The sequence below is a fragment of the Dromaius novaehollandiae genome, chromosome 19 (assembly GCF_036370855.1).
Source record: "Dromaius novaehollandiae isolate bDroNov1 chromosome 19, bDroNov1.hap1, whole genome shotgun sequence".
In the NCBI taxonomy this organism is placed as follows: Eukaryota; Metazoa; Chordata; class Aves; order Casuariiformes; family Dromaiidae; genus Dromaius; species Dromaius novaehollandiae.
Window position 1 is genome coordinate 3,937,906 of NC_088116.1, and position 27,948 is coordinate 3,965,853.

The window sequence follows — 27,948 nt, forward strand, 5'->3', positions numbered from 1 at the left end:
GCGGGGTCCCGGCGTCTCCCCCCGCCCTCCCCCGCTGTAAATGAAGAGACGCCGCAAGCAAGGCTTCATGAATAATTTATTCCATTTGATTTTTTTTTAAAAAGTATAAACCTTTTTTTTTCTCTCATTTCCTCAATCACAATTTGTACAACTCAGTGTTTATGGCATTCGGCAGCAATAGTGTTTGTTCCGTAATCGCTTTTTGTCATGATAAATACGACGGCTTGGACACCGGTAACTGTCACGGCGCTGTGAGAACTTAAAAACGCCCCTCGGTAACGGGACCCAGCTGCGGGGCGGGGGGGGGAAACAGGACACGTCCAGTAACGGGGCCACAGGCTGCAGGCGCCACCCCGGGCTCGGCGAGGTCCTCACACCTCACATCCAGTTTACTCGGAAAAAACTAAAGCTAGGTGAGTAGCTTCCTGAAAGAGTGACCCTGAGGATTATGGTAGGTCCCAAATCCAGTTTTACTGTAAATTAACTTTTACTCCACTGAAAATACTCCCCCCCCCCCAAAAAAAAAAAAAAAAAAAAAAAGTATGAGGCATAGTCCTGGGTCTTTTATTTAAAGGAAAAAAAAAACACCTTCCCAGCTGCAGGTTGTCAAGACAGCAACGTCATACGCTGTCACCTAATTAAGAGAACATCCTCAAAAGAAACCCCGATCAAACCTTGGTTAGGCAGCACTACCATTAAAACAGGCTGATATGCTGTGCCATAGTGTTGTGCAGCAAGTTATATGGTGCAAGAGCATTTTAAAAACATTGTACTCTTATTTTTGAAAGCTTTAAAATAATGTAACATAATATTTTGATATTACAGTATTAACAAATAGTGCTTGATTAAAGACATCTGCAAGTCTTCATAGCAACACATGAAGTTAAAAATTACCATAGGAGGTAAATACAGAAATACAATAATCTGCGCCATACTGACAGCTAAGTAAGAAGATAGCTGAAGATTTAAATATAAACTCAGATCTATTTTTACTTATTTCAGGAAATGTTAGAAAGATTTTACATGTTACAGCTACTTTAAATTTTAAGGGTTGTTTGCAAGTACAGTTGGTGGCCTGCTGGTCTAGCAACAGTGTTTGCAGAAATCTGATTCAAAGAATCGAAGAAGTCACAGTCCAGATGACTACATGGCTTAAGCACAGTACAGCTAAATTAAAATTCATTATTTTTTAATCTGAATGGAAAGATTTCAGATGCATCTTTCACTGACTATCTAACATACTTAAGGGGAGATAAAGTTCCACAGCTACTTAATAGAGCGCTGCCAGGAACAATGTTTTTTTGCAAAACCATTTTGAGAAGCTAGAGCTGAAATTTTCAAATACGTTAAGCTTGTGCTTGCTAAACAACCCAAATTATTGGGTTGCGACAATTTTATTCATAAATCACTAATTATGTGCCCTTAAAAAAAGTAAAACAGCTAAGTGAAAGAAACGAACAAAAAAGTATGCCCAATGTAGTAGCTGGCTCCATGGGGATGGCAGTTTTGATATGCACATTGCTGGCTGCGACTATCACTTTCAAAAATGGCCCTCCTGCTCTTTTCTAGTGGTTACAACATTATAATTTACTTGAACTGCATTTGGGGAGAAGGGAGAAAAAGAACTGGCATATTTCACAGTTGGAGAGTTTCACAGGGAAGGTTATGGTCCAGATAACAGTACAGTTATACCAATGTTCAGGCAGCTGATTCACTTACCTTTATGGATACAAAGCAGATTTAACAAAACAAAAAACAAAAAAGACACAAGCTTTGAAAATTCCAGTTTTAGAAGCATTTTCCCCCTTAAAATCTCAGCCAGATGAGAAAGAAAACACCTGCTCTAAAACAAAAAATGTGCTGTTTAATCTGTGGTACATTATCATTATCAAGAAAAAGTAATGGACAGACCCAGTTTTTAACTTTAATATCAAAATATGCTGACTTCTGATTGCACTCATGTTTTTTTCGAAGAAACGACTGAAAATTTTTGTCACCAATTGTACAACTTCTTTATACAAAAACAAAAAAGTTGCTAATATTGTATATACACAATTCAAGGAGACTGTTTATACGAAAAATTATCTCAGGCAAATATTTTGCATTTACAAAACATGATTTTCATCAACACATTAAGTTTTGTAAATACAAGTGATTTCTTCTTTGTAGAGGATTAACAGCGGGTGCACAAATGGATCTTAAAACTTATTCCTTTCAAGGTTTAAACAGGCAAGATGAACAGTACTGAGACCCAGGTGAGGAACTAGCATGGGTTCTCACAACAGGCTCACGTGGGCACTGCAGGAGTAAGTCTTTAACCTGGCAGTCAGAAGATGAGGAACCAAGAAAAAGCATATGCTGTTGCTCCTCAGCACCCGTAGGGGCCATTTTAGAGCAGCATCAGACATTTGGCATGTGTGAGGAGAATGGAAGGAAACTACTGAGGAAAACTGGTGACTGTAGATAGAGGGAGAGGTTTACAAAAGCCTTATAACTCACGAGTCCCTTCCTTAGGGAGGGCTAAGCCTCCGTGGCACATGCCCCCGCCAGTCTGAAAGAGGGACGAGGGGAAGGCCATGCACTGATACTTGGGACCTTCACCACAGTGCCAAAATACATGAAAAAGGAAAAAGTTCAGGGTTTCGTTTTGTTTTTTACTAGTGGAATAAAATCTGAATACCAGAATTCACTGAGAATCTATATACACCACATTTTAGTTAAACACACACCAATCTTAAAGTCAAGATTGACTATTTTTGCATTTGTAAAATGGCTAGGGCTGGGCTAAATTTCAGCCTTGCAGGAGACTTTGGATAAGGTCAGAGTTTTCTGTATCTGTGTGTTCTGTCTCAGATTCGTGTTTTATGACGAACACGAAAGAAAATAATGCGGTCACCACAGTGCCAAGAATATCCAGGTAACAGCAATGCACAATAGATATTCTTGTAATAATAAAACCTGTCTACTGGAAATAGATCTGAGAATCTAGCCACAGCCCTAAACCATAACACAAACTTCAATTGAAGAGTTTATTCATTTTATTCTCACTACAAGTTAAACCACCTACAATATCACTTATATATTGCCATTGTTACTCTGTAAAGGTGTGATATAAAATGCTGTAAGACCCGGTACCTTTTCAATTTATATAAACACAGTGAACTTCATTACTGTACATGTACTCTGCAACTACAGCTTAGCTGTAAATCCCCCACACACAATGGTATGGACATTAACCCCTCTATCCCCATTAAACTGTACATCAAGACAATACAAATTTACTGTCCCCACCCACCCCCTTACAAAAAAATAATACTCTAAAAGCAACCTACTGCAACTTTTAATTAAGACGATTACATATATTTTAGACCAATTGCTTTAAAGCAAGAAGGCAGTATAAACCTTCTAGGAAAATTTTTATAAAAGAGGTTAAGAAATATAAGACAATTTATACATTTAAAAACTTACAATAAATAAGAGATGCAGGCATTTTTGAATACTAGGTACTATAATCCAATACAAGAACATCTTGATGTTCTGAAGCCATAGGTTGAAACTTATTGTTCCTCATGTTTCTTCTCATCTCCATGCTTTAAAATTCATTAACCATGACTGGGTACTATGGCTCATTACTCTTCACAAATACTGTGAGTGGGGAAAAATGGTTAATTTTGCTACTAAAAATGTTATAATACACTTTCTGATCATCATTCTAAAGAGTCCCCCATAGTCAATGCAAAGACAGTAGGGTTATAGATGCCCTTCTCACAAGCCAAAGCAATATTTGCTGGAAGTAACAAGATTCATACCCCATCACAAACAACTTGCACTGAGAAGAATTTATAACTTAGTCCTGCAGTGAAATATCCCTTTTCCTCATTCTTGTCTTTCAAAATTCAGATGAAGATCACAGCATATTCATGATAAAGTTATACAACTGATTCAGCACCACAAAATGAACTGGGAGACATGACCGTCTGTCCTGGGTTGCAGGATCACAGGTTAGCCAGGAGAGTGCATTGTACTGTTCCAGAACAAACCTGGAAAGCAAACAAGCTTCCATCAAGCCAACAGATTTTCCCACCACTCTTTTCAGGAAAGCATTTTATAGGCCTCATTTAATAAAAATCCAGTTTCCTTAGTACTAAACACACAAAATAGTTTTGCTAACATTCTGAAATAACATGCCTTCAGAATTATTACAGTAGGTCAAAGCTAAACTTTTTTTTAAATTTCAGTGGAAAACAGCCATTTTAATTGTTGATACTTAACTAATATCAAGAGAAAATAAAAGTCTAGAGAGGTCTGACTTTCTCTCATCAACGGGTATCCCATTTTTACATGAATCTATTCTTCTGCTTCAGCAGTTCACTATTCCCACAACCCATCCAAGATTCTGGCTTAACAGCTTGCTAAATAATCATCTTCTGTTCACTCATGCACCATCTTCCATGTTACAACTCAGACTCCCTTCTAACTTGGGGAATTCGTTGTCTTCCAAATATTTTCAGTTGTAATCAACATTAATTAGTTAAAAAAGGGCTTTGAGATGTTTTGGTTTGTTTTTAATTGCATTGTTCTGTGATAAAGCCATCTTTTAATCACTCAAAGCACAGTAATTTATAATGTACTTAAGGATATCAGCACCGCAAAAAAGAAAACCAACAGCAAGAAAAATAAATATATAACTTTACAACAGCAATATGAAAAATGAAATGCAGAATATTTTTGTAAATGATCAATCATAAGTACCTGAGCACATCAGAAGTTTGATTAGAATCAAGTGGATGGGAGTGTTTACTGTGGAGTAGCTCGTCTGATTGCACTGAAGGCACGTGGAGGTGCAAAGAGGCCTAAGAAAGGAAGAGGAAACGCTAGCAGTTACTACCCCATTCTACTACAACATACTTTTTCCCCTGTATTGTTGCCACTTTCAGCCACTTTCTATTGTGTGACACACAAGCCAAGCCATGTTGTAACCTTATACAGTCAACAAGTATTAGAATTATCAGAATACGAGGAAATGCATTCATAAATCTTTTAAAAGCACAGTGCTAGTAGCATAATACATCCTAGGAAATACTTTTAAAAATCCCTTTGCCTACATTAAGTGTTTATTTAAAAAAAAATAAAAAAGCAACCCAAGTGGTCCAAGATTTCTAGTAATATATGGACTTCAAAGTTCAATTGCTTTCGGTAAGACCAGTCTATTTATATTCCATAGAGCCACTTAAGCTAAATAAATAAATCCTCCATTCAGAAAAAGAAAAAAAAATTTTATACGAAAAACACAGCTGAGCTTAGGCCAAGAGGCATCACTAATCCAGACACAAATAAGGCTGAAGAAAATAGATCAGTATCATCAGATCAGTATCATCAGATAATAAGGTATAGTATTAGAGATGCTAATTTAAGTCAAGAACGAATAATGTTAATACGCAAAGTTTCTCTGTATACTGATGTATAGCTATAAGCGTGCCAAGTCTCACTTGATTGTGCCATAAAAAGATAAGGAGATCAGACAATATCCAGACAGATGGGGCAATGACTATCACTTGGAGACAACCAACACTAAACATCTAGCTTCTATGCTTTATGCAATACATAAACAGAGATTAGTTTTACCCAGTACAAATGGGATCCTACGTTATACCTGTGTACTTCCCTCTACCACCAGTCCCAAAGGGAGTCAAACATTAACCAGAGATCTGGCCAGAAACTCAACAGAACACCTATCCTTACAAAATACCATAGCACAAAGCCAGTAAGAAAAAGATCAGGCTACTATAAAGTAACCATCAGAAGGAGCAGAATCCATTAAAACATTTGGTACTTTAGTTAATAATGTTTCTCCACTTTTAAGAAGTAAATATAAAACCCTTTGGCTCAAAAATTTAAAACCCAACTTCTCTATTGAAACAAAAACATACACATACCAGGAGACATGCACCAAATTTGTTTTCAACACAGTGTTGACCTAATTCTTATTATTCAGATCCCTGCACACTGCACAATCATCTCTTGCACCCTGTCCAGGAAGATGGCTGTAGACTGCTGAGGTTACAGTACCTTAAGAAACAAGGGACACTGATTTTGTGCTTGAGGACATGCTGACCAAAACCAGTCAGGCAGTGGACCTGCTTTGGCAGTTGACACAAAGTAACCAAGGGCCAATGGCTGTTGCAGTATATTTGTTACTTCATCATGAGATTCTGTTGAAAGCAATCGATCTGTACCTTGACCCTGTGAAAAAACAGGCAATGGTCTAATGTTAGAAGGTGGCTTAAGAGAAACTATCTGTAACTTTCAAAATACAAAGCATTTTGAAACATCTGAACATTACATGAATTTTGCAAAGACAATTCAATATCCAGTTGATTCAAAACATTTCATGTGAACTTTTCATTCCACAAACAAAATTAGCAGATGGAGGGAGAGGGGAAAAACAAATAACAAAAAAAAATCCCCACGCTACTCTGCATTTACTCTAATAGTTACCTTGCCCATATCACCTCCATGGGGGTAGTGGGACCCTGGAGAATGTACAGGGGATCCAGTAGGGGATGCAGGAAGAATATTTATAATATCAGGATCAAGATCATCTCCAGTGTCTAACAAGTCAAAGATCCCCATTCCATCTGCTCCATCTTGAAAAAGAACAAGACCAGTCAATTTCTACTTTCCCTAGGTACAAGATATGACAACACATTCTGAAATCAAGGAATTTTCAATATAAATCTTGTGGCTTATTAGAATAAACAGCCTTAATCTTAATATAGGGGGAGCAGTGAGGGGTTTTTGGTTTTACTGTTTTTAAAGCAAGAAAAAAATTCTACTAACCATTGTTTGTGTTGAAGGCCAGGTCCAAGTTTTCAGTGGTATAAGTTGACGATGCTACTTGCACAGAGGCGGATGTGGGAAACACAAGTATATGAGTGCACGATGTGTCCTGTGGGGTATTCAGCTGAGATGTCTGCATATTTAGAGTGGTGCTGCGTCCAAATACAGAGCCTGTCGATACGGAATCTTTGGAAGAGAAATCAAGTATTTCCTTAGTTTGATTACAATGGAACTACTAGTTCCCTCACCAAACCAGAAATTTCTCAGAGTTTCTCAAATACCTGGCATAATAATGAAGGACCCCTGTGGTTCCATCGCCACCAAACATGCACTGAGAATACTGGGAGAGTCTGCAGCAGAGATACCACACATCCTGCACATATCTTTTAGCCTCTTACTGAGGGACTGGAGGTTTCGGCGACTCAGCAAACAACTCCAGTCTGAGGATATAAAGACATACAAGTTTGTCTAGAAAAAACAATGTTTGCTGCAAAATACGTATTTTATATATAGTGTGCAGTTCAAACTTCACATGCTAACTTTAGAGTTCCTTTATATATTTGTAACTTAGCTTTTATTCCAGAAGCAGAGACAGACACTACTTTATGTTATAATAAAAAATTAAAGCTTCAAATCAAATTTTAGACTCTAGGATGCTAACGTTACCTTTTAATTCTCCATGTCCTATTCTTCCTAAACGGCCTATTACAACTCTCCACGGCAAAGAGCTCATCTGCACAAGTCCCAAGCACCATTCCCAGAGTTTCTGAAGACCAAGTCTGCGGGCAGAGCCCTTTTTCCTGCGAGCTCTAGAATGGAGAAAGAAGGGAAAAAAAAGGTAGAACCTGCAAGCCATCTGCAATAAGTTTCTATTGCCATGCTTGCAACTTCATATTTGTATTAAGCTGCACATTCACAGGGCACAAGAATGTTAATATTCTAGTATATCATATCCAGCTTCATTTCAAATTAAACTAAACAAAGGGTTGGGTTTCTGGGGGAGAGGAAAGGCAGAGGGTTGTTTTTTGTTTTGTTTTTTAATCAATCATATCCTAACACCAATGTGAAAAGCCAGAAGGTTTGGGGGTTTTATATGAACACACTTGTATCAAAACATATAAGAAACTGGAAACCAAATAAAGTTCTTCTGGAAATTTACCTCAAAAGCGATATGCACTTAATAGTGAAAACCCCCATTTGCTTTAGCTAGTTTTGCAATATAGCATGGCTACAAAAGTCTACAATCAGAGTTATTCTTACAGCATCATAAACAGAGGAGGAAGAGAAAAGACAAGTCAAGATGCACATGCTAATAATTAAAGATGTTTGTTCTTACCTATTTGGTACATCAATATTAATTATGCAAGTTTCTAACTGTTCTCCATAGAGATCTGTACAGGATGCCAGAAGCCATCTTTGATCATGAGACAAACAGTAGCCCACAAAAAGTACGTTATACTTCTGGCCAGCTTCTCCAAAAGTTTCTCCTAGTTCTGTTTGTTTGTCCTTTACAGGAGCCAGTATAAAAGGAGGGGTATATAGTCGAATACACTCGGGTCTCTACAGAGATGACAGAACAGACAATGAAGTTTCAAGAAGTAACTATTCCTAAGAACTTTGGTAAATTAATATGAAAGACTCCAGTGATTTATTAGAAGAGACAGACATTTCTCTGATCTGCATATTTACACAATCATCCAGCTAAATCAAGAACGCTTCCAGATACTCACATCAGGGCTCTTAAGAGCAGTTTCCATCGCTAAACCTGGGCCAAAGCCGGTTAATGTTTTCACGTTGGTAGAAGTTGGAAGAGGTCTCCGACACTGAGTAAATGCTGAAAACGCCAAGGACTTTAAATGCTGAGTGTAAATCTGCCGGTCTTCATGTTTCACAGGTTGTAAAAGGTACTGACATGGGACGATCTAGAACAGATTACACCAGGCGGGGTGTATTTGATTAATAATAGCCAAACTGCTCTAACAACTATAATCTCCATAACTTAAATAGCTGCAGAACTGTAAGTAATGCTTACAAAGCAAATGAAACTTTCACCCTGAAGGTATCATCATCTCCAAAACACAGCTGGAGCAAAAGATAATTTGACATGTTGCTACAAATGATGGCTTACCTGCACAGAAATTATATTCTTGATGTTAGGAGGAAGAACCTGAACCATCTCTAAAAAGCAGCGCAGAAGTCCAAGCGTCCACAAACTGGACGAGCTACTGTTCTCATCCTTTTTTTCATATGTAAAAGGATCAATTATGTAAACTACAATTGCAGGTGGATAGGTGATGGCATGTGAATCTCCATCTGTAGGAACGCCAACTTTATCACGATCCATAGTGCTGGAAATAAAATTTTGAAACCAGTTACAAAAAGCTGAGTTTTATAGTGATACATTTTTGGTCATAGGGTATTTCTACATTAAAACTAAGATCAAATTCCCAAAGATAAACCCGAAAGACCTTTGAATCAGCTGTGGTTTAAGAAATAGTCTTCTCTATTGCATTAGTATGAGAGCTCATCAGCAATCCAGCATCACTGGCATTTTCTTTAGCCTTCTGTATTACAGAAGCTCATCAGTGCTTAGCTCTTTTGCATCAACCAGGGAACAAAATTATTTACAAGGTCAGTCTCTCAGTAAGAGTCGTCTTTACTACTATAACTTTGAAAACATAGAGCAGAACTTTAAATGGTGCCAGTTAGCTGTTCTCCTCCTGCCCCACTTTAAAACATACAGAAGCTAGTAGTTTGGTGAACTGAGAAAGTTTGGTGAAAGAGAAAGTTTATTTTTAAACCATGGCAGACACTGAAATGCTATTAAAACCGATCATTACAGCTAAGACTTGAATCAAAAAGTTTAACTCCAAACATCTTATTCTCCCTAAAAAACAGCCTGGTAACTAGAAAAGAAATACAAGAGTTTCACTGAGAGAACCAGAACTACATTAACACACTTCTCTTTTTTGAGCTGGGGCAGGGGATAGCCTAATACAGCTGGACTATGCAGTCCCTTACCTTTCAGAAACCTCTGGATGGGGCTGCACAGGTGCAGAAGTGTTATCTCCAGACATCCCTGCTGTTTGCAGTGGCGGCTGTTGCTGCTGTCCGCCTGTTTGCCCATTTTGGACTGTTGCAGCCTGCGTGGGCAAGGAGGCAGAAGTGGTATTGTTCATATTGCTGAAAGGTGGAAATGAAGAAGGCTTGCTCGTTGGTATCCCACTGCCCATGTTAGCAGAAGAAGATGAAGTGGCAGTGGTAGTCAAAGTCGAATTAGCTGTCGTAGCTGCAGAAGACATGGCACTGTTCGATGTCGCTGTCATAGTACTACTGGTAGGAGCTGCAGGCGCAGACGATGGAGTGTTGGGATTTCCAGCATTAGCTGTCACTGGGGGCAGAGCAGAGGTCGGCTGGCTTGGGGGAGGGATTAGATTTGTTTGGGAAAGTAAAGAATTGTCCAAGGGCTGAGAAGCAAGATAAGGACCTAAAATGAGAAAAAAGCATAATTTCATATTGCAGCTGTTTTTAGCATACTTACATAAACTGATAGTTTTTACAACGTAGAGGCTTAAGTTTTAGCATGCATTCTGCCTATTAAAACACAAATATTAAATTTTCAATTTCTAGCTTTCTGTCTAATAAGACCCTTTCAGAAATATCTAGAAATCTACTTTAAACAATACTTTTTTTCAGCAATGTTAAATTTGAGCTAGGAATCACTGCTTCAGAATCTAAGTCACCAAAGCAGAAAGACAGCAGAAGTCACCATCAGGCAGTGGCATTACCATTCCCTAAAGAAACTGCTAGATGATAAGAAGCCATTTTGGCACATATCTAAATACATATTTTTTCCCAAGCACAGAACAAAAAATAAACTATCCAACAATAAGACTTAATAAATAAATGCAACTATTTCTCCTTTTCTATGGTAACTGTATGAAACAAAAATGAGGCACAGAAAGAAATTAAAACCTCATACCCAGCTCATATCTGCAAACTTGTGCATATAGTTTGAGTTTGGAAAATGCTTCATTGTTGGCATTAGCTGTCTGCGAGAACCATTCTGTGACCAGCTTCTCAGAAAGTTTCTTCGAAGCAGTAGGTCCAACTCTCATGATCCCATCGGGCAATAACTTACAGATAGGTCTATGCTGACCAAGTCTGCATGACTGCAAAAAGGCAAAATAAAAGATGAAAGATTAGGTATTTGTAGACTTTAAGAATTATAAAACATCAAACAAAAGAGCATATATATAAATATAGAGAACTCAGTTTAGTTGTGACATCCAAAAGGAGTATTTTAATTCTAGAACACCGCACCAAGTCTGAAATATGACATACTGTATAACCATTTTATGGCATATTTTCAGGTTTTCCTAAATGCAAGAAAAAACAGATTGATCTATCATCTGCTCTAATCTTAATCACAATCCAAGTTATACATGCATTAAATTAGTTAATTCTATGTGGCTAAACAATTGAGTAGTAATATGCAGTTTTACCACTGAGTGGCGTCTGTCAGACAGACTCTCAAAAAAGCTATTACTAAAAGGAATGACGAGCAGCAAGAACAACCCTTATCTTCCAAGTGCCTATTCCTGATATCCTTTCTGTGCATTTATATCATTCGAGACAAGCCTGATAACAAGTTATGAGTATGTATCAGAAATAGTCTTTCGAAAATCCATTTCACTGTTAACTGTCATAAATAACGTACCTCATATATTGCAGTCAGATCCCTAAAGAAGCTTTTTGCTCCATTCAGCAGAGCCTCATTCTCGGGGCACACCACAACATAAGCGACATCTCTTTGAGATCCGTAAGGTTCCAACATCAGCCTCTCCCAATACGGCAATGCAAATGGAGACAGCACCAGAAAGTCATAATCGTATCCCAGCAGAAACGTTGGGATTGGCAGTGGTTCTGGGGACTCATCAGTTCCTAGATAAGCAAGATACATTTTCCAATATATTAAGCAAGAAGCTAATAAAATTAACAACCTGTTTCTAGGAAGCATGAATAGAAACACTAGTGTTGCTAACAGGAAGGAACACTGATTAAAAGTGCAATAGTCCTTGTTTTAATAAATAAAATCTATGCACACATGATCCAAACCTCTGCAAAAAGGCAGCAGCTAGTTATTTTTATTTGAAATCTCCCAGGGCCTCAAGAAGTTCCACAGTTTAATATTTTTATTACCATATTGACAGTCAGGAACAGATCTTCACTGTTGAGGAAGCCTTCCCCACAGAATCTAAACCATCAGTAACCAAGAAATGAGGAGGAAGAAGTACAGTAGCCTAAGCAGACATGTGAAGGAATGTGGACTACAAAAGGAATACACTTAAGAACATGCAATTACACGTACTCTGTATGTATAATTACAGTATTATAATAACTATGAAAGGTCAGCTGATGAAAGGTCACCCTTCTACGTGTCGGTGAACCAAGCTCACATGCTAATAAAGTCAGAGTTTAAATCTTAAACTGAGTACACAACATTTATCATCTATCAGTAAATGCCTATCATTTTCTAAAAACAGTATTATTTCCTACTTTTAGAAAATACATGGAATTTTCTGTTTTTGTAAAGAGAAGAATTCCCCAATCTAACAGTCCTGGTTAGTTTAGAGGTCCAAATGCTGCTTTAGCATTCCAGTAGGTTTAACTGCATCTAGACTCTAAGGTTTGGTAGCCAGATCAAGCAGAGATTAATGGACAGGAATCTACACAGCAGTTTACCGTAAGAGCCTCTGCCAGCCATTTTGTGAAACTGTTGCCATGTGAGGGGGCCTTGCACACCCCAAGATCGGACTGTTCGTTTTTTCTGAATTGCATCCTGAAGAACTGGCTGAAGCGAGAGGAGCATACGAAGGATGTCCTGGGAACACTGCATGCTCACATCCACAACTGAAAGGACAAGAAATTGTCAGGGCTTACTACAACAACAGAAAAAAGAAAGCCTTCCACAAACAACCTAGAATCCTATACCATCTTGATTTTAAACGAAGTCACTTTCTTCTCAAAGAAAACAAAAAAAAATATGCTGTTCATACAGGCCATGCAAAAGTCAAGATATAAAACATCAAGCGCACAGATTTTTTTAAACTGTAGAGTTCCTTCCCTTGAAAGCCTTATCTTAGTATTTTTTTTTCTTAGTCTAAATCAAAGAAAAAAAGAAAAAAGCATACAACCAAGTCATACAAGCTTTAAACTACAGAGCTTCTCCTTCAAAATAAAGGTTGTTTAAGCAGACTGCCACCCAGCGCTCACTTCAGAGAAGTCTAGGGAAGCCTCAAACGACAGTCACAGTCTGTTTCATCAGCTTGACATTACTATGTCATTTTTAATGCACAGTGTTTAGGAATAAAAAGCTAACACAAAATTTGGTAAGGTTATAATTTCATAGCCTCCGTTTAAAAGCATCTTTTGCATATTTTTATCTTAAATACCAAGGTCACAGTAATACTGAGTCTTCTCCTGGGTGCTTGAAAACATTTATTTATCTATAGCATGAGCTTTTAAACTTAACCCCCCACTGATACTCAGAAACCTAGCTGTCTTTTACTATCAGTCTTCTTGATGCTCACCAATGACTCTGAATTGCAGTTAACCACTATCCAAGTTTCATATTTCACTGTTAACCCTACTAGAATTCCTACATGAAAAGACTATTATTGAGAGGAGAGGTAGATATCCAAATATACATGAACAAGGGTGTCCCGTGAGGCAGTATAGCATTAGTCAAGCCCTAGAAAGGAAAAAAAAACAAAAAAAACAAAAAAAACCACACACCAAGGATCTCTGGTAGATCCAACATACAGTGAAAGCCACATTAAATTATTACTTTATATTTAATATTTATATACTTTTATATTAATGGCACACATGCCACTAAACTACTGCCACCACCCTTAAAGGAGGCAGAAGACAACTAAATCATATGCCTTGTTTAATTCTACCACAGTGGCCTTGACAATACAGTCCCTCTTTGCACCACCTACACTTCCAAAGTGCATTCACTCCACAGAACCTCCACAGATGCAGTCATCAAAAGCCGCGTTAAAAGAATAACCATGGCAAAACGCTGTGGACAGTTACTGTGGTCTCACATTGCACTTACAATCTATGTGAGATGGTAGCCAAGGCCTACATTCTGCTTTGTGTAGGGTACCAGTGAAGAAATGTAAAAGGAATAGTTATTCTGTATATCATTAAAATAGAAGTTCATGTGAGCATGCAGGTGGAGGGGGGAGAAAAGAAAGAGGGGATGGGAAAACCAAACCCTTACAAAAAAAATTATAGGATAAGTAGAAAACAAGATCTAGTTGTTTTCAATATTTACCATTTCTTTTTGACCAGTGGTGCAAGCAAGTAGTTTTCACAAGTGCTTCATCAACTTTCCCTCCTGACATATTGTCCATGAACTGGCGTCCATGTTCCAACGCTAAGTAGCAGTCATTGCAACAATCCCTTTCTTCTACACGTACCAGGTTGCTAACTGCACCAACTTTGGGTATAGGTTCTTGGTCTGCTGCTCCAAAGGGTGAGAACAAGTTGGTGCACTGATCCTGCAGCAACAGTATTAACTCATCAGGCAGTTTCTCAGGTTCTTTCAGTCCTCCACTGCCATGTTCAATGGAAGTAGCTCTGAGAGCTTCAAAGCGTTTTTCTGCTTCTTTGCCACACTCTGTATTACGTCCTAGAATATCCAATTCATCTTCAAGAAACAGTCCAGAACTGTTGCCAAATTTTCTATTCATAACAGCACTGAAACCACAGGTACACCTATATTGGGCCTCTTGTGTTGGATCAGGAATGTAAACTCCAACATCAGCACCTTTGATGTTCATATTGCAAACACATATGCAGCAGCTGTCAAAGTTACAGTCTTTGAAGAGATTCATTACAGACTCTGAGAGGATGAGATTCACATAAAGACTGTGCGCCTCTGGAATGGAAGGCACAGTTGCCGGTTCAACAGAATTCAGCGGTCTACATGTTGATGGTGTGGAAGCTGGTGAATATAAGTCAGAGTTCTCATATTTGACTGAACCCTGTGCGCTTGCGGGTCCACCAGCTCCACGAGGCGTCCGAGGAGTCCTTGGTGTCCTAGGAGTTGGGAAACGAGGGGTGGAAGGAGAAGGGAGAATTCCAGCTCCGCTGTTACTGGGAGGCGCGCTACTTGGTGGCATCCCAAACGGAGTATGAGTCTGTGGTGTGTAGGCAGGGCCATATTCTTGATCCATAGTGCTTCCATCACTAATAGCAGCCACAGAAAGTAAATATTTAAATAAATTTCAAAACCAATATTTCATGTAAGTCTCAAATTCCTACATAAGGACCTTCCTAATTAATATTTGCTTTTTTCAACTAATCTTCCATAATCTACAGCATGAAGATTTTCACTCCCTAAGGAACTTCAAGAGCATTTGTTCTAAATGACTTTGCGGGACTCCCATTGATAGCAGTGTTAAAGAATCCTGCCCCTCCTCCTCTCTTCTTTGTCCTTTCATTTCCACAAAGCTTCTAGGAAATAAGTGTGGTCAGTATAAATTATAAATTCTATGGATGTCTGGAGTCTGAAGGGCACCTCTTCCTTTTCATGTTTTATTTACATACTATGTTGACACACAACACTTAGAAAATATAGTAGGTCTATCAACAGCAGACTCCACAAGGCAAGTATCACCTGGAAACATTAAATATTTTCTTTCCTAAGCAGCTGAGTATCTCCAAAGTCCTATAAGACTAATAAGACCTGAAAACATATTGCTTATGTGTGACCCAAATAGAAGCAACCTCAGTATTTAAACTGAGATTTAAAATTCATATAACTTTACAAACAAATACGGAGTCTCCCTGTTGCCTAATCCATCTATAGAAGCTATTAATGCAGAAGTGAAGGATGAATAAATATTTTCTTCAAGAAGAACTGCCAGCAAAACCATCACTACCAAGTGCACATTACAGAAATGCTTACTGCAATACTACTGTTACTAGGCAATGTCACACTGGGCACAGCTTCCAATCACAGGAAGAGTTCCTAGTGCCAATATAGCTGAGATTACTGCTATTTAAGAAGATAATTTAAGAAACAGAAACACCACCTACTAAGCCCTTACAGTACCTACAACATCATGGCAAAAACAGAGTCTCAAGTTTACATTTAACTTGATTGTTACCATCTTCATTACTTATTAAAATTGGAAGTGCACCATTAAGCTTCCCCAAGAAACCTTTAAATGAGACAACAAATAAAATGAACACACGGTTAAGAAGCTATTTGAGAAGTCGGTCTCTTACTGTAAGTTTTAATCCTAAATTCTTTAAAGGCTCATCAGTTGTCTAAACAAGGTGTTTTTACAAGAATTTCTCATTACAGGTTTACAAAAAATTAAATAAGTACTTTCTATAACGTGGAAAACTGACAGCCGCATAAAAAAAAACATTTGTGCCACAGGTCATACCCATCTTTGATGAATGGCATGGCAGGCCCTGGAGGAAGTAAATCCAACTTTCCCACAGTCCAACTCTGGCGATAAATACATTCCTCTGGCAGTTTGATGGGAGGGAGACACTGGCTAGGAAGAGTCTTTAGTGGTGCAAACATGGAACATCCCACTAAAGCTTGACAGTTCTCAGGTTTATAAACATAAGAATAATCCTAGAAGTTAGACAAGGTAAAGCATCAGCATGTAAATTAGATAATTTCAACAACGTAAATGCTCCTAAAAATTTAACTGAATAAAATTTTGCCTCCAATTCAAGTAGCAGTGCTTCTATATTCAACCCATATATAGTTACAAGAGTGAAAGTTAGGATTTGCACACACAAACAGCATTTGCACCTATGGTTCTCCAACAAATGGTATGCCAACATAAAACAAACCATGAACTAAAATTACTGAGATGCATTCCTTGGTTTACTAATGGCTTATATTCACCACCCTTTCCTGAAGCAGTGTAATGGTATATTTTACTTATTAGATGTGCATTACCTGCCTTAGTATAATGCAGGATACAAAGTAACAACTTGTACTGAATTTGCCACAGTTCCTATTCAGAACTTCAGGTAATAAATTGAACAGTAAGCATTAGAGCATTTATCGGGACTATCAGCACTACATACCTTTATTTCAGCAGGTTTGGGGCTGCAGAAACCCTCATCTACTTCAATTCTGAACTGAGCTCCCACACTAGAGCTATTCCCTTCAAGTACTGTTCCTCCAAGTGTAGTGTCCATACTGCCATATTCCTTATTATTCATGTTCATTGGAGAAAATCCCATAATATGTTGTTCCAATGAAGGTGGAGTTGGATACATTTTATGGAGATCTGCAGTGCCTAATTTCAGATTAAAAATAGGCTTTAGAGTATGACAACTATTTGAAGTATTTCTTTTGTCTTAAGATTTCATTAAGGCAAAAGGAGAGTACATTTCCAAATTCCCATAACATATTAGCAATCAAGTGTTTAAAGTTAGTATTCTATTTAGGGAAGACAAATAAAGCTTACTTATGCATGACAGTGGGTCTAAATTTCCTGCTTTTGCCTCTTTGCAGTTGGATTTGTCATCAGAGCCATTTACTGTTCTTTTAGATCCAGGCTAGGAAGGAAGAGAAGTACTATAATAAAATCATTGCAGACATGAACACATCTGATCAAGTATCTCCATCTTAAAAAATGGAGTCATTCAGGCCATTCCTCTCACCCCCTCTGAACTTGAAAAGTCTGTCTGAATTCTGGGGTGGGGAAAAAAAAGAAGAAAAAAAGAAAAGAGTAAAGTCATATCCAATATTTCAAAAGGGTTAGTCTCACTCCACAGCAAGAGACGAGCACTAAGGCCAAAGAAGTGTTTTCTTGGAAGCGCTAAAAACTAATTAGGGTTTTCCTAGTTGTGGTATTTAAAATGTAAAAATAAGGACTATGCAAGAAACCTATTTCAGAACTGCTACTTTCAGCCACTCACCTAGGTTGCCACAGGTTATGGATAAAAAGTCAATTTCTCTTTCCACTGTAAGTCTTGTATTTTCGTGAGCCCCTCCCTCCCAAACTTATCCATATTCTCAAGACATCATTCTTCTCCACAAAGAAGTGTTTCACACTTATTTACAGAAGGAGTACTGGGATTGCAAGGCTGGGAGAAAAGAATGATGCTTTAAAACACTTTTTCAGGTCGTGTTCATACAAATACAAGATCTGTATAACTGACTTAGACACTTCTTAAGCCAGATTAATGATAATTGTTCAATCAATATTGTGGCTGTAATTTTGTATAAAGCACAAGTATAGTTTGTTCCTATCATTCCTTCCTTTTCAAAAAGCTATATAACTATAAGGAACTTAAATATGCATAACTGCATCCACATTAGAAGAATCATATTGCTATACCTATAATATCGAGTGAAAGTGGTACAACACTTATGTACATACAGAGCTCTAGTGTCCACTCTTAAAAGCCTTGCCCCCACTACAGGCATTTGAGCTAATGGGAGTTTCATGCACAGTAGGCACAGAAAGCAGAAATTTCATATAATATTAAAAAAAAGTAAATTAGAAGCCACATGCTGGCAATTGGGCTTCATTTGTCCTCACTTAATACTAGTGAACTTAATACTAGAGAACGTTTTGCCACCAAATTATGATGTTATCGAAACGAAAAATCGGTTATAAAATAAGTCTCAGCCTGTTAGCAGATCTATTTAAAAAAAGCAAGCTAAATCTGTCTGCCCACAATCTATCAGGTTTAAAGGAAAAAAAGAAAGATTCACAGTCCTAAAGTCACACTAACATCACTGATGTTAGCGCATGAACAGAAACAGAAAAGAAAGGGCAACACAAAATTCCTGGAACAAGAAGAAGGGGGAAGAAAAACTGTTGAAATTAAAAGAACAAGAGATATTTTACAATGTTTAGACAGTACAAAAGTCTATTTAAAATAAAGAGTCTTCATGTTCAAAAAGCAAATACACTTGCTTTATATAATGATGACCTTTGATGGCTATTAAGATCCTTCAGCCCTTACTCAGCTACAGCTCCCATTAAAGTTGATGGGTATTTTGCCTGGGTAAGGGGATTTAGGATTAAGCATGGAGCAAAGTACAATTCCAAAAAGACAACTGATTACCAACAGTATTGAAATAGAAACTAAAAAGATAATGGATTCTGAACTGTCAGAGACTGCAAGAGAAACTATTACAAGATAATAGCAGTGAAGCAGCTTATTTGGCAGAATGTCCACTTAAACATCTCCTCTTTCACAGGTTTGTTTTGTTCCAGTATTAGCAGCATTAACTAGTAAACAGAACATAAGACCATAGGAAAAGAGCACTAGTATCCCTCTCAAATCTATAAAATGATAGCTAAAGGAATATTCAAGAAGCTTATACTGTCTGCATAGTAAAGATGCAAGATCAAAAGCTTGTTTCTATAAAAATATATCATTGTATTTGAGTCAGCCACAAAAGGATGCCTGCTAAAGAGGAGTCTTGACACTTGTTTATACGCATGTTTTACAAGTTCTTAAGTTCTCTTCCTACAAGGACAAAAAACAAAACAAAACATACAGGTTCCTTGCAGTTTTCCATCTGGCAGCTGCCATTATTTTTGCACATCACTTACTGTTAGTTCATCTTCATCAGAATTGAAGAGATTGTCGAGGTCAGTGTAAGAGACCACCAAGTCTGTTTCATGGAACAGGCTAGTTGATGCAGTGCGAGCATGAGCAGCAATACGTTGGGCATCTATAAAGACAAACAGATTAAAAAAACCACTCAAGATTTATATTAAAAGAAGTCATATTTCAACAACTATTTCCACACCTAAGAAGAAGGGGAAAAAAAAAATAGAAGGAAGAAATCCCTCTGTTCTTAGTTCCACTCAACTATCTTATACATAGATTTTCAAGTCAACATATTTATTTGTAATGTTTAACAAAGAAAAGGTGTTTTCAAGCAGATTCTGAAGAGACAGGAAAAAATAACCCATAAAGTAAAAATTTTGCAACCTATTGAAGTCTATCAACTATTCAAGAGAGCATTAATATACCACAATTAAAAAAAAAAAAAAAAAAAAAAAAACAAAAAAAAAAAAACCTCTTTACCTTGCTTGACAGAAGGACTAAATAGAGACATAGCATCCTCTCCTTCATGAGATAGAACTGTAACACTAGATGTCCCATCCTCAGCCTATATTAAGGAAAAAAAAAAAAATGCAAAGTCTGTTTAAATGAACTGTTGGGAGTGGGGGGGATTTATCTGCCTATGGGAACTATTTTAATTCGTATCCTCACTCCTTTACTCACCTTGTGTTTCTTCCCAGCTTCCCTCTCAATGTTCTGCCTATCTTTTTTACTATCAGGAAATAAGAATTCCACGTCGCCATCAACAAACGCATAAGGATCAATTTCAGGTTCCTGGTCAGCTTCTGACACTACTGCTGTAAGGTATTGGTTTTTACTCTGATACTGTTGCACCAGTTCATCTGAAACCTTTAAAGGTTTCCTACATTGCACCATTATTCTGTACAGAAGAAAAATAAAGTCAGTTATTCATGGAAAATATTTTTGCTATCACACAGCTTCTAAAAAACAACCTCACCTTCCCTTCCCTCTTTCCCCTCCATCCCAACTACTGAAAACTTTTGGGAAAAAGACAAAATCATTAGTCATATAATATAGCCTCTTTACACACATATCAGACATTGCACTGTGATTCATTCTTCTCATCTCTCTCCTCAAGCAATGTCAACCCCGATAAAGATTACTAATTCATCCCAGGCCATAGCTGTCATTTATTAGAAAGTACACATGTATTAAACTGTCTATACCCACTACAAAAACCTCATCAGATTAAAAAAAAAAAAAAAAAAAAAAAAAAAAAAGACTTACTGACAGTCCCCATCTACACCCAAACAAATGATCAGAAATCAGCGATTAAAGCTGAATTCTCCATTTTTAAGAGTCTAATTCCCGATTTAATTCGGTTTAATCTAGAAAGTCAGTATGTCTCTCAATACCTGGGTGTGTCTAACACAACAAGGGCAACTATAACAAGCAGATGCAGACACACCAATATTCTGCTGTACATGTGAAATCCGGCTGTCCAAAAAGCCCCAAGTAATAACTACTCCTAAAGCACGCAAATGCCACTACATTAACTAGTCATTTACAGTACTTACCTAAAGATAAATTAAGCATACAACACAAACACCTGAATTACTAACCAGAATAAACAAACCCACATTTGCTGTTGTCAATACTCTTAACATTTGAAGCCAAAAACGGAATTGATAAGTACACAGAACTTAAGGTTTTGTGTCAGGAATATTGGTTTCACAGGTGTAACTTTTTTATCGCACCAAAGAGATACTGACAAGCAGAAAGCTATCACAAGCTATGTTATGAGTATTAGCTATCCATATGCCCCTCTAGCTTCTGCCCCAAATAAACTTTATTTATGTACGCCAGTACACAAGAGGGGCCAAGCAAGGAAAGCATTCTTTCAAAAACAAGGGAACTCTTTCAGCAGTGTCAGACCGATGTAGCTGCACAATTTCTCTATGTCCAGAGATCGCCTGCCTCCCAAACAGCAACAGAACGACCAGTGAGACACACTCATGGAAGGGTCTCACGTGCAAAATGCAAAAGCGTACGTTGCAAGAATGCAGATTACTCAGTTACTTCCTTGCAGGATTAGTTCATACTTCAAGTCCAAGTGATACAGGTTTCAACACATCTCTTTTTTCCTTTTTCAAACCCCCATCCAAGAGAAAACACTATCCCATGAGAAACCAAGATCTCCTGCAATTAGTAGGGCCTAGTTTTGACAGCCTAGCTCTAGGCACTATCTGAAGTTTAGAATAAGACAGGTTTAAGTTCTTTCTTTCTGATCTCTCAGAGAAGGAACTGTGATAAAGGACACTAAGTAATCAAGGACATGAAACTCTGCACACAAAGAAACAGGGGGAATCCTTAGAGCTCTCCTCGGTGCCTTGTACATCCCTGTCAATAGGGAGGAGGAGTAGAAAGCACAAAGATCTCACATGTCAAAAATCTCCCTAGAAATAAGTTTTCCAAAGAACCACCCTAATTTCAACATTTTTTATTAAATTCAAAACAGACTTCCACATAGCATCTCACAGCTAACAAGAATGTCAAACCTGCCCATACTGATCACAGCAACATCCTCACCACTTACTGGGCATCAACGCCCTGACAAACAGTGCGATGGATATAGATTTTTGGTCAAGAGCTGCTGGCATTTATAACTGGAGTAGCACTTGGTAGAGTTCAAGATTTCCTCTTTTCTAGATCCCATAAAAATTAACATAAAAAGGCAGAAAAATATTCTAGGAACAAGGAATTAAACACAAGGAAAAAACAGCAAGAGACAGCAGCCATTTCCAGTATTTTTAAGCACTGAAGAGGAAAATAAGTTAAGAGCAAGATATTCTGAAAAGGATATATTTAGTAAATTGTTAAATTAAGCTGGAGACCACACAAGGAAAGACAATTTCTTCAACAGCTAAAAGAAAGTCTTGAAGTAGAGCCTATCTTTCTCTGTCTAGTAGGCTGAAGTCAATTTTTAAAGAGTGTCAAAATCCTATAAATGCACATCTTGCAATAGTTATCAGATATGCACCAGCTAATGTAAATGTTTAAACAATAGTTAATACAAAAAGATAGGGCTAACAAAACGCTCATCAGAACAGAGCAACAGCTACAACACATTCATCCCTGCCCACAGCTTTCCCAGGCAGCAAGAGTCGCCGTGCGCGCCGCGCCGTCAGCGGCTTCCCACCGGCAGCCGTGAAACGGCCGGCCAGCGTAACGCTGCAGCCTGCGGGCAGCCGCTTCAGCTCTGCCGCCACAAACTAAACACACTGCATCTTCTGAAAAAAACCTTCCTAATTTGACACCATTCACACCAAGAGCCTCCTTTCACCTGAACAGGGGGTGGAGGAGATGATAATTCTGGGCCAAAAATAGTCTACGAGCAACTGAGGTGACAGCAGCAGCTCCAGGTGCATTCACAGTGGTGTGTTTGTACCTGGGTCACAACCCTAAGCCAGCCTGTCGCTTCTGCATCCAAGTCCCAATTGTGTAAAGTTTACACTGCTGTTAACAGTTCTGTCAGCACCTGCTGCTTCCCATTTCCATCCTTTCCCTGCAGCATTCCTCCTCCAAGCTAGCAGGCCCCACCGTGAAGTGCTGTAAGAGACAGGGACCAGCAGAAGCTCTTAGGCAGTACAGCTGCAAAGGAAATGCAACCCAGAGGGCCAAGTGGTTTTGCTCTGGGTTTTTTTGGTTCTTGTTTTTTGTTTTGTTTTTTAACTGGGACAGAAAAGCCATTTTGACCCGTTCTGCAGTTAAGCAGAATTCATACAGCTACCCTTTTGCTTTGACTCAAATCAACACAAGTTTTAACACTAAAAATACTAGTGTTATTCTTTTGGTCTATTGCCTCTAAGCTCCATAATTTATCAAAACTTAGGCAGTATCAAAACAGTGACCAATTCCTTTACCCTGACTGAAACAGTCAGCAGCAGAGTGGAACGTTTTAAAATTTGGTGCTAGATACCACTTTCACTTTCAGAAATAAATCCAATTCATTGAACCGAAACCTCTTTAAACAGTATCATTATAAACCTACATATTTTTACTTCAGACAATCATATTAGCTTAAGTAAAAATAGCACATGAAAGAAACAATTCAAAAGGCATCTCAAATACATTTCCTGTAGCTTAAAGGCTGAGCATTTATAGTCTTGACTCTCTCAATGTTTTTTCAAGGTAGACAGGCTCTGTGTAATGAATGAGGGTTTCCCATTGTATCTGGGGTCCAAGAGCACTAAAAGCAGACACACCAGTCACTTGCTTTCTTTGAAAGATAACCTCAAATCCTTAAGCCTGTTCAACAGCAGGATCAAATCACAGAGAGAATGCACCACGTGCAAGAACAACAATTTATGTGTTCCTTATTGTCAACAGGAATTTCTGATTCTAAGTAGCAACTGTGGCCTATGTTAAAGTTAATGTCTTCCAGGAAACAAGATTAGCTTCTTCATTGTTCAGTCATTTAACATATACCAGTTTTAAAAAAATCTAAGAGCTCTTCTGAACAAAGAGAAGAGTAGAACTGAGGTAACAGAACGTTAACAGGATATATCTGCAGCTGAGCCCATCCATGCTTTCTTCATTGTTGAAGAAAGTATTAAAACGAGCAAGTTTTTTCCCCTCCGCTTTTTTTTTTTTTTTTTTGGATGGGTAGCAGGGAAGGCATGACACTACCTTACAGTCCCAAATATGCACAATTTGGCTACAGATTAATTTTACAGTAGAAAAAATAAACTCTTCTAATGAGTTCTAATGAGGAAAAATTTAAAAGTCCCTTACTACACATTTGACTTATGCTTCACAAGTATTACCTTCTTATATGTGGATGGCACAGAAAATTAGGCTCACACCCAGCAGTATGGCTTGAGCTGATGAGAACATCATTTTGCTTCAGTTTGCTTCAGCTTGCTCATAACAAGAAACTACTGCTTTCTGATTTAACTTAGAGACATTTGTCTGTTATCAAAGTTAACTGTTTTGGCCTTTCAGTTTCCTCACTTTCTCATATTACTACTGTAATATTAAGTGCTACTTACTCTGTAACTGATGTTATGTTTTCCTGTCCAGTAGGTATTACTGGATCATCTCTCAACTTATCATTTGGAAGCTGAGGGGGTAAGAACTCTACATCCTTTTTCTTTGGAACTTTATAATACTTCCAAGTAGTATCAGCTTCATCTTCCTCCAAATTCACTGCAGTACCAACGTACATTGTAGGCTCTATAACTTCAGGGAATTGAGCTGGGAAAGGCTGAGGCAAGCCATCAAGTCTGTCTTCCATTGTTTTTGTAGGAACCAAGGGGTCCGGTGTTGGCATCTGATAGAAATGTTGACTCTGAGGAGTAGAAGGAGCTTTAGACACCCCTTCATCAACTACATCACATGGGTGAGGACTAAGTGGTGGCGGTTGAGGCGAGTTTGCCATTTCAGCATTATGCATTTGAGGAGTCTTTGCTACATCATTAGTTCGGATATTTGAAAATCTCACTTGACTGTCTGGTGCAGTCATCACAAGCCTCTGACTTGCTGAATCTGCCTCCATGGCAACATCATCACTGATAGATACACGATGATGAAAAGGAGTCAAAGGGCGTTTTTGTGGCTTATCCCCTTTGTCTTGCTTCTCATTCGTCTTGTGCTTTGGAGCCGCTTGCTGTTGCTGGCCCACAGGTGGTGCCTGCCCCTGTTGACCTGAATTTCTTGGTTTGAGATTTTTGTGCCTGCAGAATAAAAAAAAGTGGGGAAAAATACTTCATATTAATCTTTCAAATATGTCTACCATGGTTTTTATCACTAGATAAGAATCAGCTTCTAAGCCATTAAACAGCTGATTACAGAAGGCTGGAACTGATGTCATACTGAAGCAAAACTGCCTCTTTCTGACCATAACTTTATTTGAAAGGCTCAAGTAGCATTGCAAGATTTTAGAATACAATTTAAAACAACTGAAAAAAACTGTTCCATGAGCTCAACATGTATGCAATCCTTATAACTGAAGACAGTATTTCTTAACCTGCCTTTAACAGAAATAGATAATCACATCAAAATCACACAGAAGTTGCTTTGAACTTTGGCCAACACTGCTAAATCAGTAGAACAACATAAAAATTAGATAATCTACTTCTTGCATTCATACATCACTACTGACTGATAGTGCTGTGCAAGTCTTTATGGGTTAAGGAACGGAAGATTAACATCAAGAATCTAGAAGTCAAGCCGCAGTCCTATAAAAAGCTATATACCCACCAATTTAGCAAGCATGGAAGCAACAAGAAAATAAAACAAATAAAAAACCCCCATAATGTCTCAACTCCAATAACACAGTTAATTTTTACAGCATAAATGCACCTGCATTTAAAAATTTCATCTTGCCGTTCAAGTAAGTATAAACATTTGTGAAAAGTCAGGTTGGAAACACATTACTTTCATGATGTGTGAGAGAACCAAGATGCCAACTTGCTAGATTATTTGCCAGAATAAGAGACATGAAATACAAAACCTGGAATGAAATGTTTATGATTAAGCTATTCAATTGCATGAACATCTTTAATGGCTGGGTATTCTCTGTCACTCTTCAGTCAGGGAAGTTAAGAAGCATGCACCTTATATTAAAAACCAGGATTAAGTAAGAATAAAAGATGAGAGATATCAAATTCTATTTCTACTTTAAACCCTTATACACAGGTACACATTTTTCACTGCCTATAATTCAAAATAGAATAAGGATTTTCAAGCCCAAGTCATTTCTCTTGAGACAACTGCATATTTTAAATATTTATGTCACACAGTCAATTGACAGTTTTCTCTTAACAGCGCTATCATACGTAACTTCTCCTTTAACAGAATATTTAATTCCCCTCCACCTTCCAGCACTTCTCAGGCTGCTAGTATCTATCAGTATCTGAACTTAAAACAACCATTTCAAAGGAGAAAAATGCTTTTCTTCAAAAATGCTACATCCTCCAGACATCAACTTTTGAAGATTCCAATATTCAATTTGCAGAGTAATCAACATAATGATTTAAATCACAGAAAGCATTTAAATGTTTGCAACACCTCAGTCACTTAAAGATGAATATTCTACAATAAGTACAAAAATTGAAACTTCACTAAAATTAATCATGCCTCCATTTATTTTAAACAAATGTATTAACAGTCTGTGTCATTGCTTCTAGTGATAAGAATTTTTCTCAGAGTTTCAAAGCAAAAGTCATAATAAAAACTGGAAGTTAAATCCCCAGCTCATACCCAAAGCATATAATGGCAGTTAACTCACAGTTTCATGTATGTATACCCCAGGAATGCAGTATTTCCCAAGTAGTAAAGGAGGTTTTTTTTCATTGTCATCAAGACCCAATGCCACAATCATCTTGCTTTTGACTAATAGCTTTCTTCCTTCAAGGATAATGCCACAGCCCACTAGAAGAGATTCTTAATTCCTAGTAAATATGCATTTCTTCTCCATCACAGCCTGAGAAAGTTGCCTATCTGACAGTTTCTACCCTTACATAAGTATGAGGAATTCCAGATCCAGACTCAGAAATTGTCACTGAACTGCTAGTAGGTCCACTCAGATGATTCGCACTAACAAAGACTCTGTATTACCTTAATGGGCAAACATTTCAAGACCTACAATGACATTTAGGACATGGGGAAATGACCTCTGATACAGCTTTCATGCAAACATCTATTGTTAATTATTTCCAAAGCAGTCATCAGGAGTCCTCTCCTGAGCACTTCAACCTTAAAGTACATTGTTGGACTGGAGGTGTGCCAAGTACTGTACCTTGAACAATTGCAATTTGTCCTCTGCGTGGCTTCAACAAAATCCCAGGATGCTACCTTGTCAGCCGTCTCTTCATCACACAAGCCATTTGATGTAGCAGAATACTTCCGCCTACGATTCAACATTGGGGGAGTTATTTGGGAACAACATATATTCTTTCCTTATCCTCTGTCAAACCTCAACAGCAGTTTTGTGATACAGGATTCGAAGACAGAAATAATAAATAATTTTTTACTAATACATTAAATTGAGAAATAAAGAAACCACTAGTTAGGAATAGTTTAAGATGTTTTAAAACTAAGGGTAAATCATGTTCTACTAGCAGCCATAGCATCTTTGCTAGAGCCACTTTCAACAGCAAATAAAGATAAGATGGTGTATTTCTCCATTTCACAAAGCAAATACATACTTGTTCTGTGCTCGATTCATATTGCATTCTTGCCAAACTCTGTCCACCACTTGATTGGCTAGTTTTCTAGGTATTTTGCCACCATGATGGCTAGTACTGTCAGAGATAAATCCATCAGAAACAGAAGAAAACTTCACCCATTTCTGGGCAGATTGAGCATCAACTGAAAAGTAGTACCAGAGAAAAGAAAGAGTTTTAGATAATGAGTTAATACACTCAAGATTCTTTATTATTCCAAAGTAATTCAGCCAACACTGGAACATCCCGGGAAGAAAGAATATCTTCTTAACTC

The 27,948-nt window shown here is 37.8% G+C and overlaps 1 protein-coding gene across 2 annotated transcripts in view; it reads right to left on the reverse strand.

Moving 5' to 3' along the window:
- Window positions 1–58: 58 nt before the first annotated feature.
- The window catches only part of MED13 (mediator complex subunit 13), a 58,831-nt gene continuing 30,941 nt past the window's right edge, over window positions 59–27,948 (reverse strand). For both annotated transcript variants that reach the window (XM_026114821.2, XM_026114822.2), the window contains exons 7-30: window positions 27,657–27,819; window positions 27,248–27,358; window positions 24,498–25,181; window positions 20,149–20,365; window positions 19,948–20,032; window positions 19,467–19,588; window positions 17,361–17,451; window positions 16,975–17,189; window positions 16,314–16,510; window positions 14,189–15,105; window positions 12,586–12,753; window positions 11,561–11,784; window positions 10,823–11,012; window positions 9,862–10,327; window positions 8,969–9,188; window positions 8,571–8,762; window positions 8,177–8,400; window positions 7,507–7,649; window positions 7,122–7,280; window positions 6,841–7,026; window positions 6,499–6,647; window positions 6,070–6,243; window positions 4,753–4,853; window positions 59–4,040 (exon numbers count right to left, since the gene is read on the reverse strand). In XM_026114821.2, coding sequence (XP_025970606.1) covers window positions 3,908–4,040; window positions 4,753–4,853; window positions 6,070–6,243; window positions 6,499–6,647; window positions 6,841–7,026; window positions 7,122–7,280; window positions 7,507–7,649; window positions 8,177–8,400; window positions 8,571–8,762; window positions 8,969–9,188; window positions 9,862–10,327; window positions 10,823–11,012; window positions 11,561–11,784; window positions 12,586–12,753; window positions 14,189–15,105; window positions 16,314–16,510; window positions 16,975–17,189; window positions 17,361–17,451; window positions 19,467–19,588; window positions 19,948–20,032; window positions 20,149–20,365; window positions 24,498–25,181; window positions 27,248–27,358; window positions 27,657–27,819 — 5,531 coding nt within the window. In that variant the 3' untranslated portion in view covers window positions 59–3,907. The remainder of the gene's footprint in view (window positions 4,041–4,752; window positions 4,854–6,069; window positions 6,244–6,498; window positions 6,648–6,840; window positions 7,027–7,121; window positions 7,281–7,506; window positions 7,650–8,176; window positions 8,401–8,570; window positions 8,763–8,968; window positions 9,189–9,861; window positions 10,328–10,822; window positions 11,013–11,560; window positions 11,785–12,585; window positions 12,754–14,188; window positions 15,106–16,313; window positions 16,511–16,974; window positions 17,190–17,360; window positions 17,452–19,466; window positions 19,589–19,947; window positions 20,033–20,148; window positions 20,366–24,497; window positions 25,182–27,247; window positions 27,359–27,656; window positions 27,820–27,948) is intronic.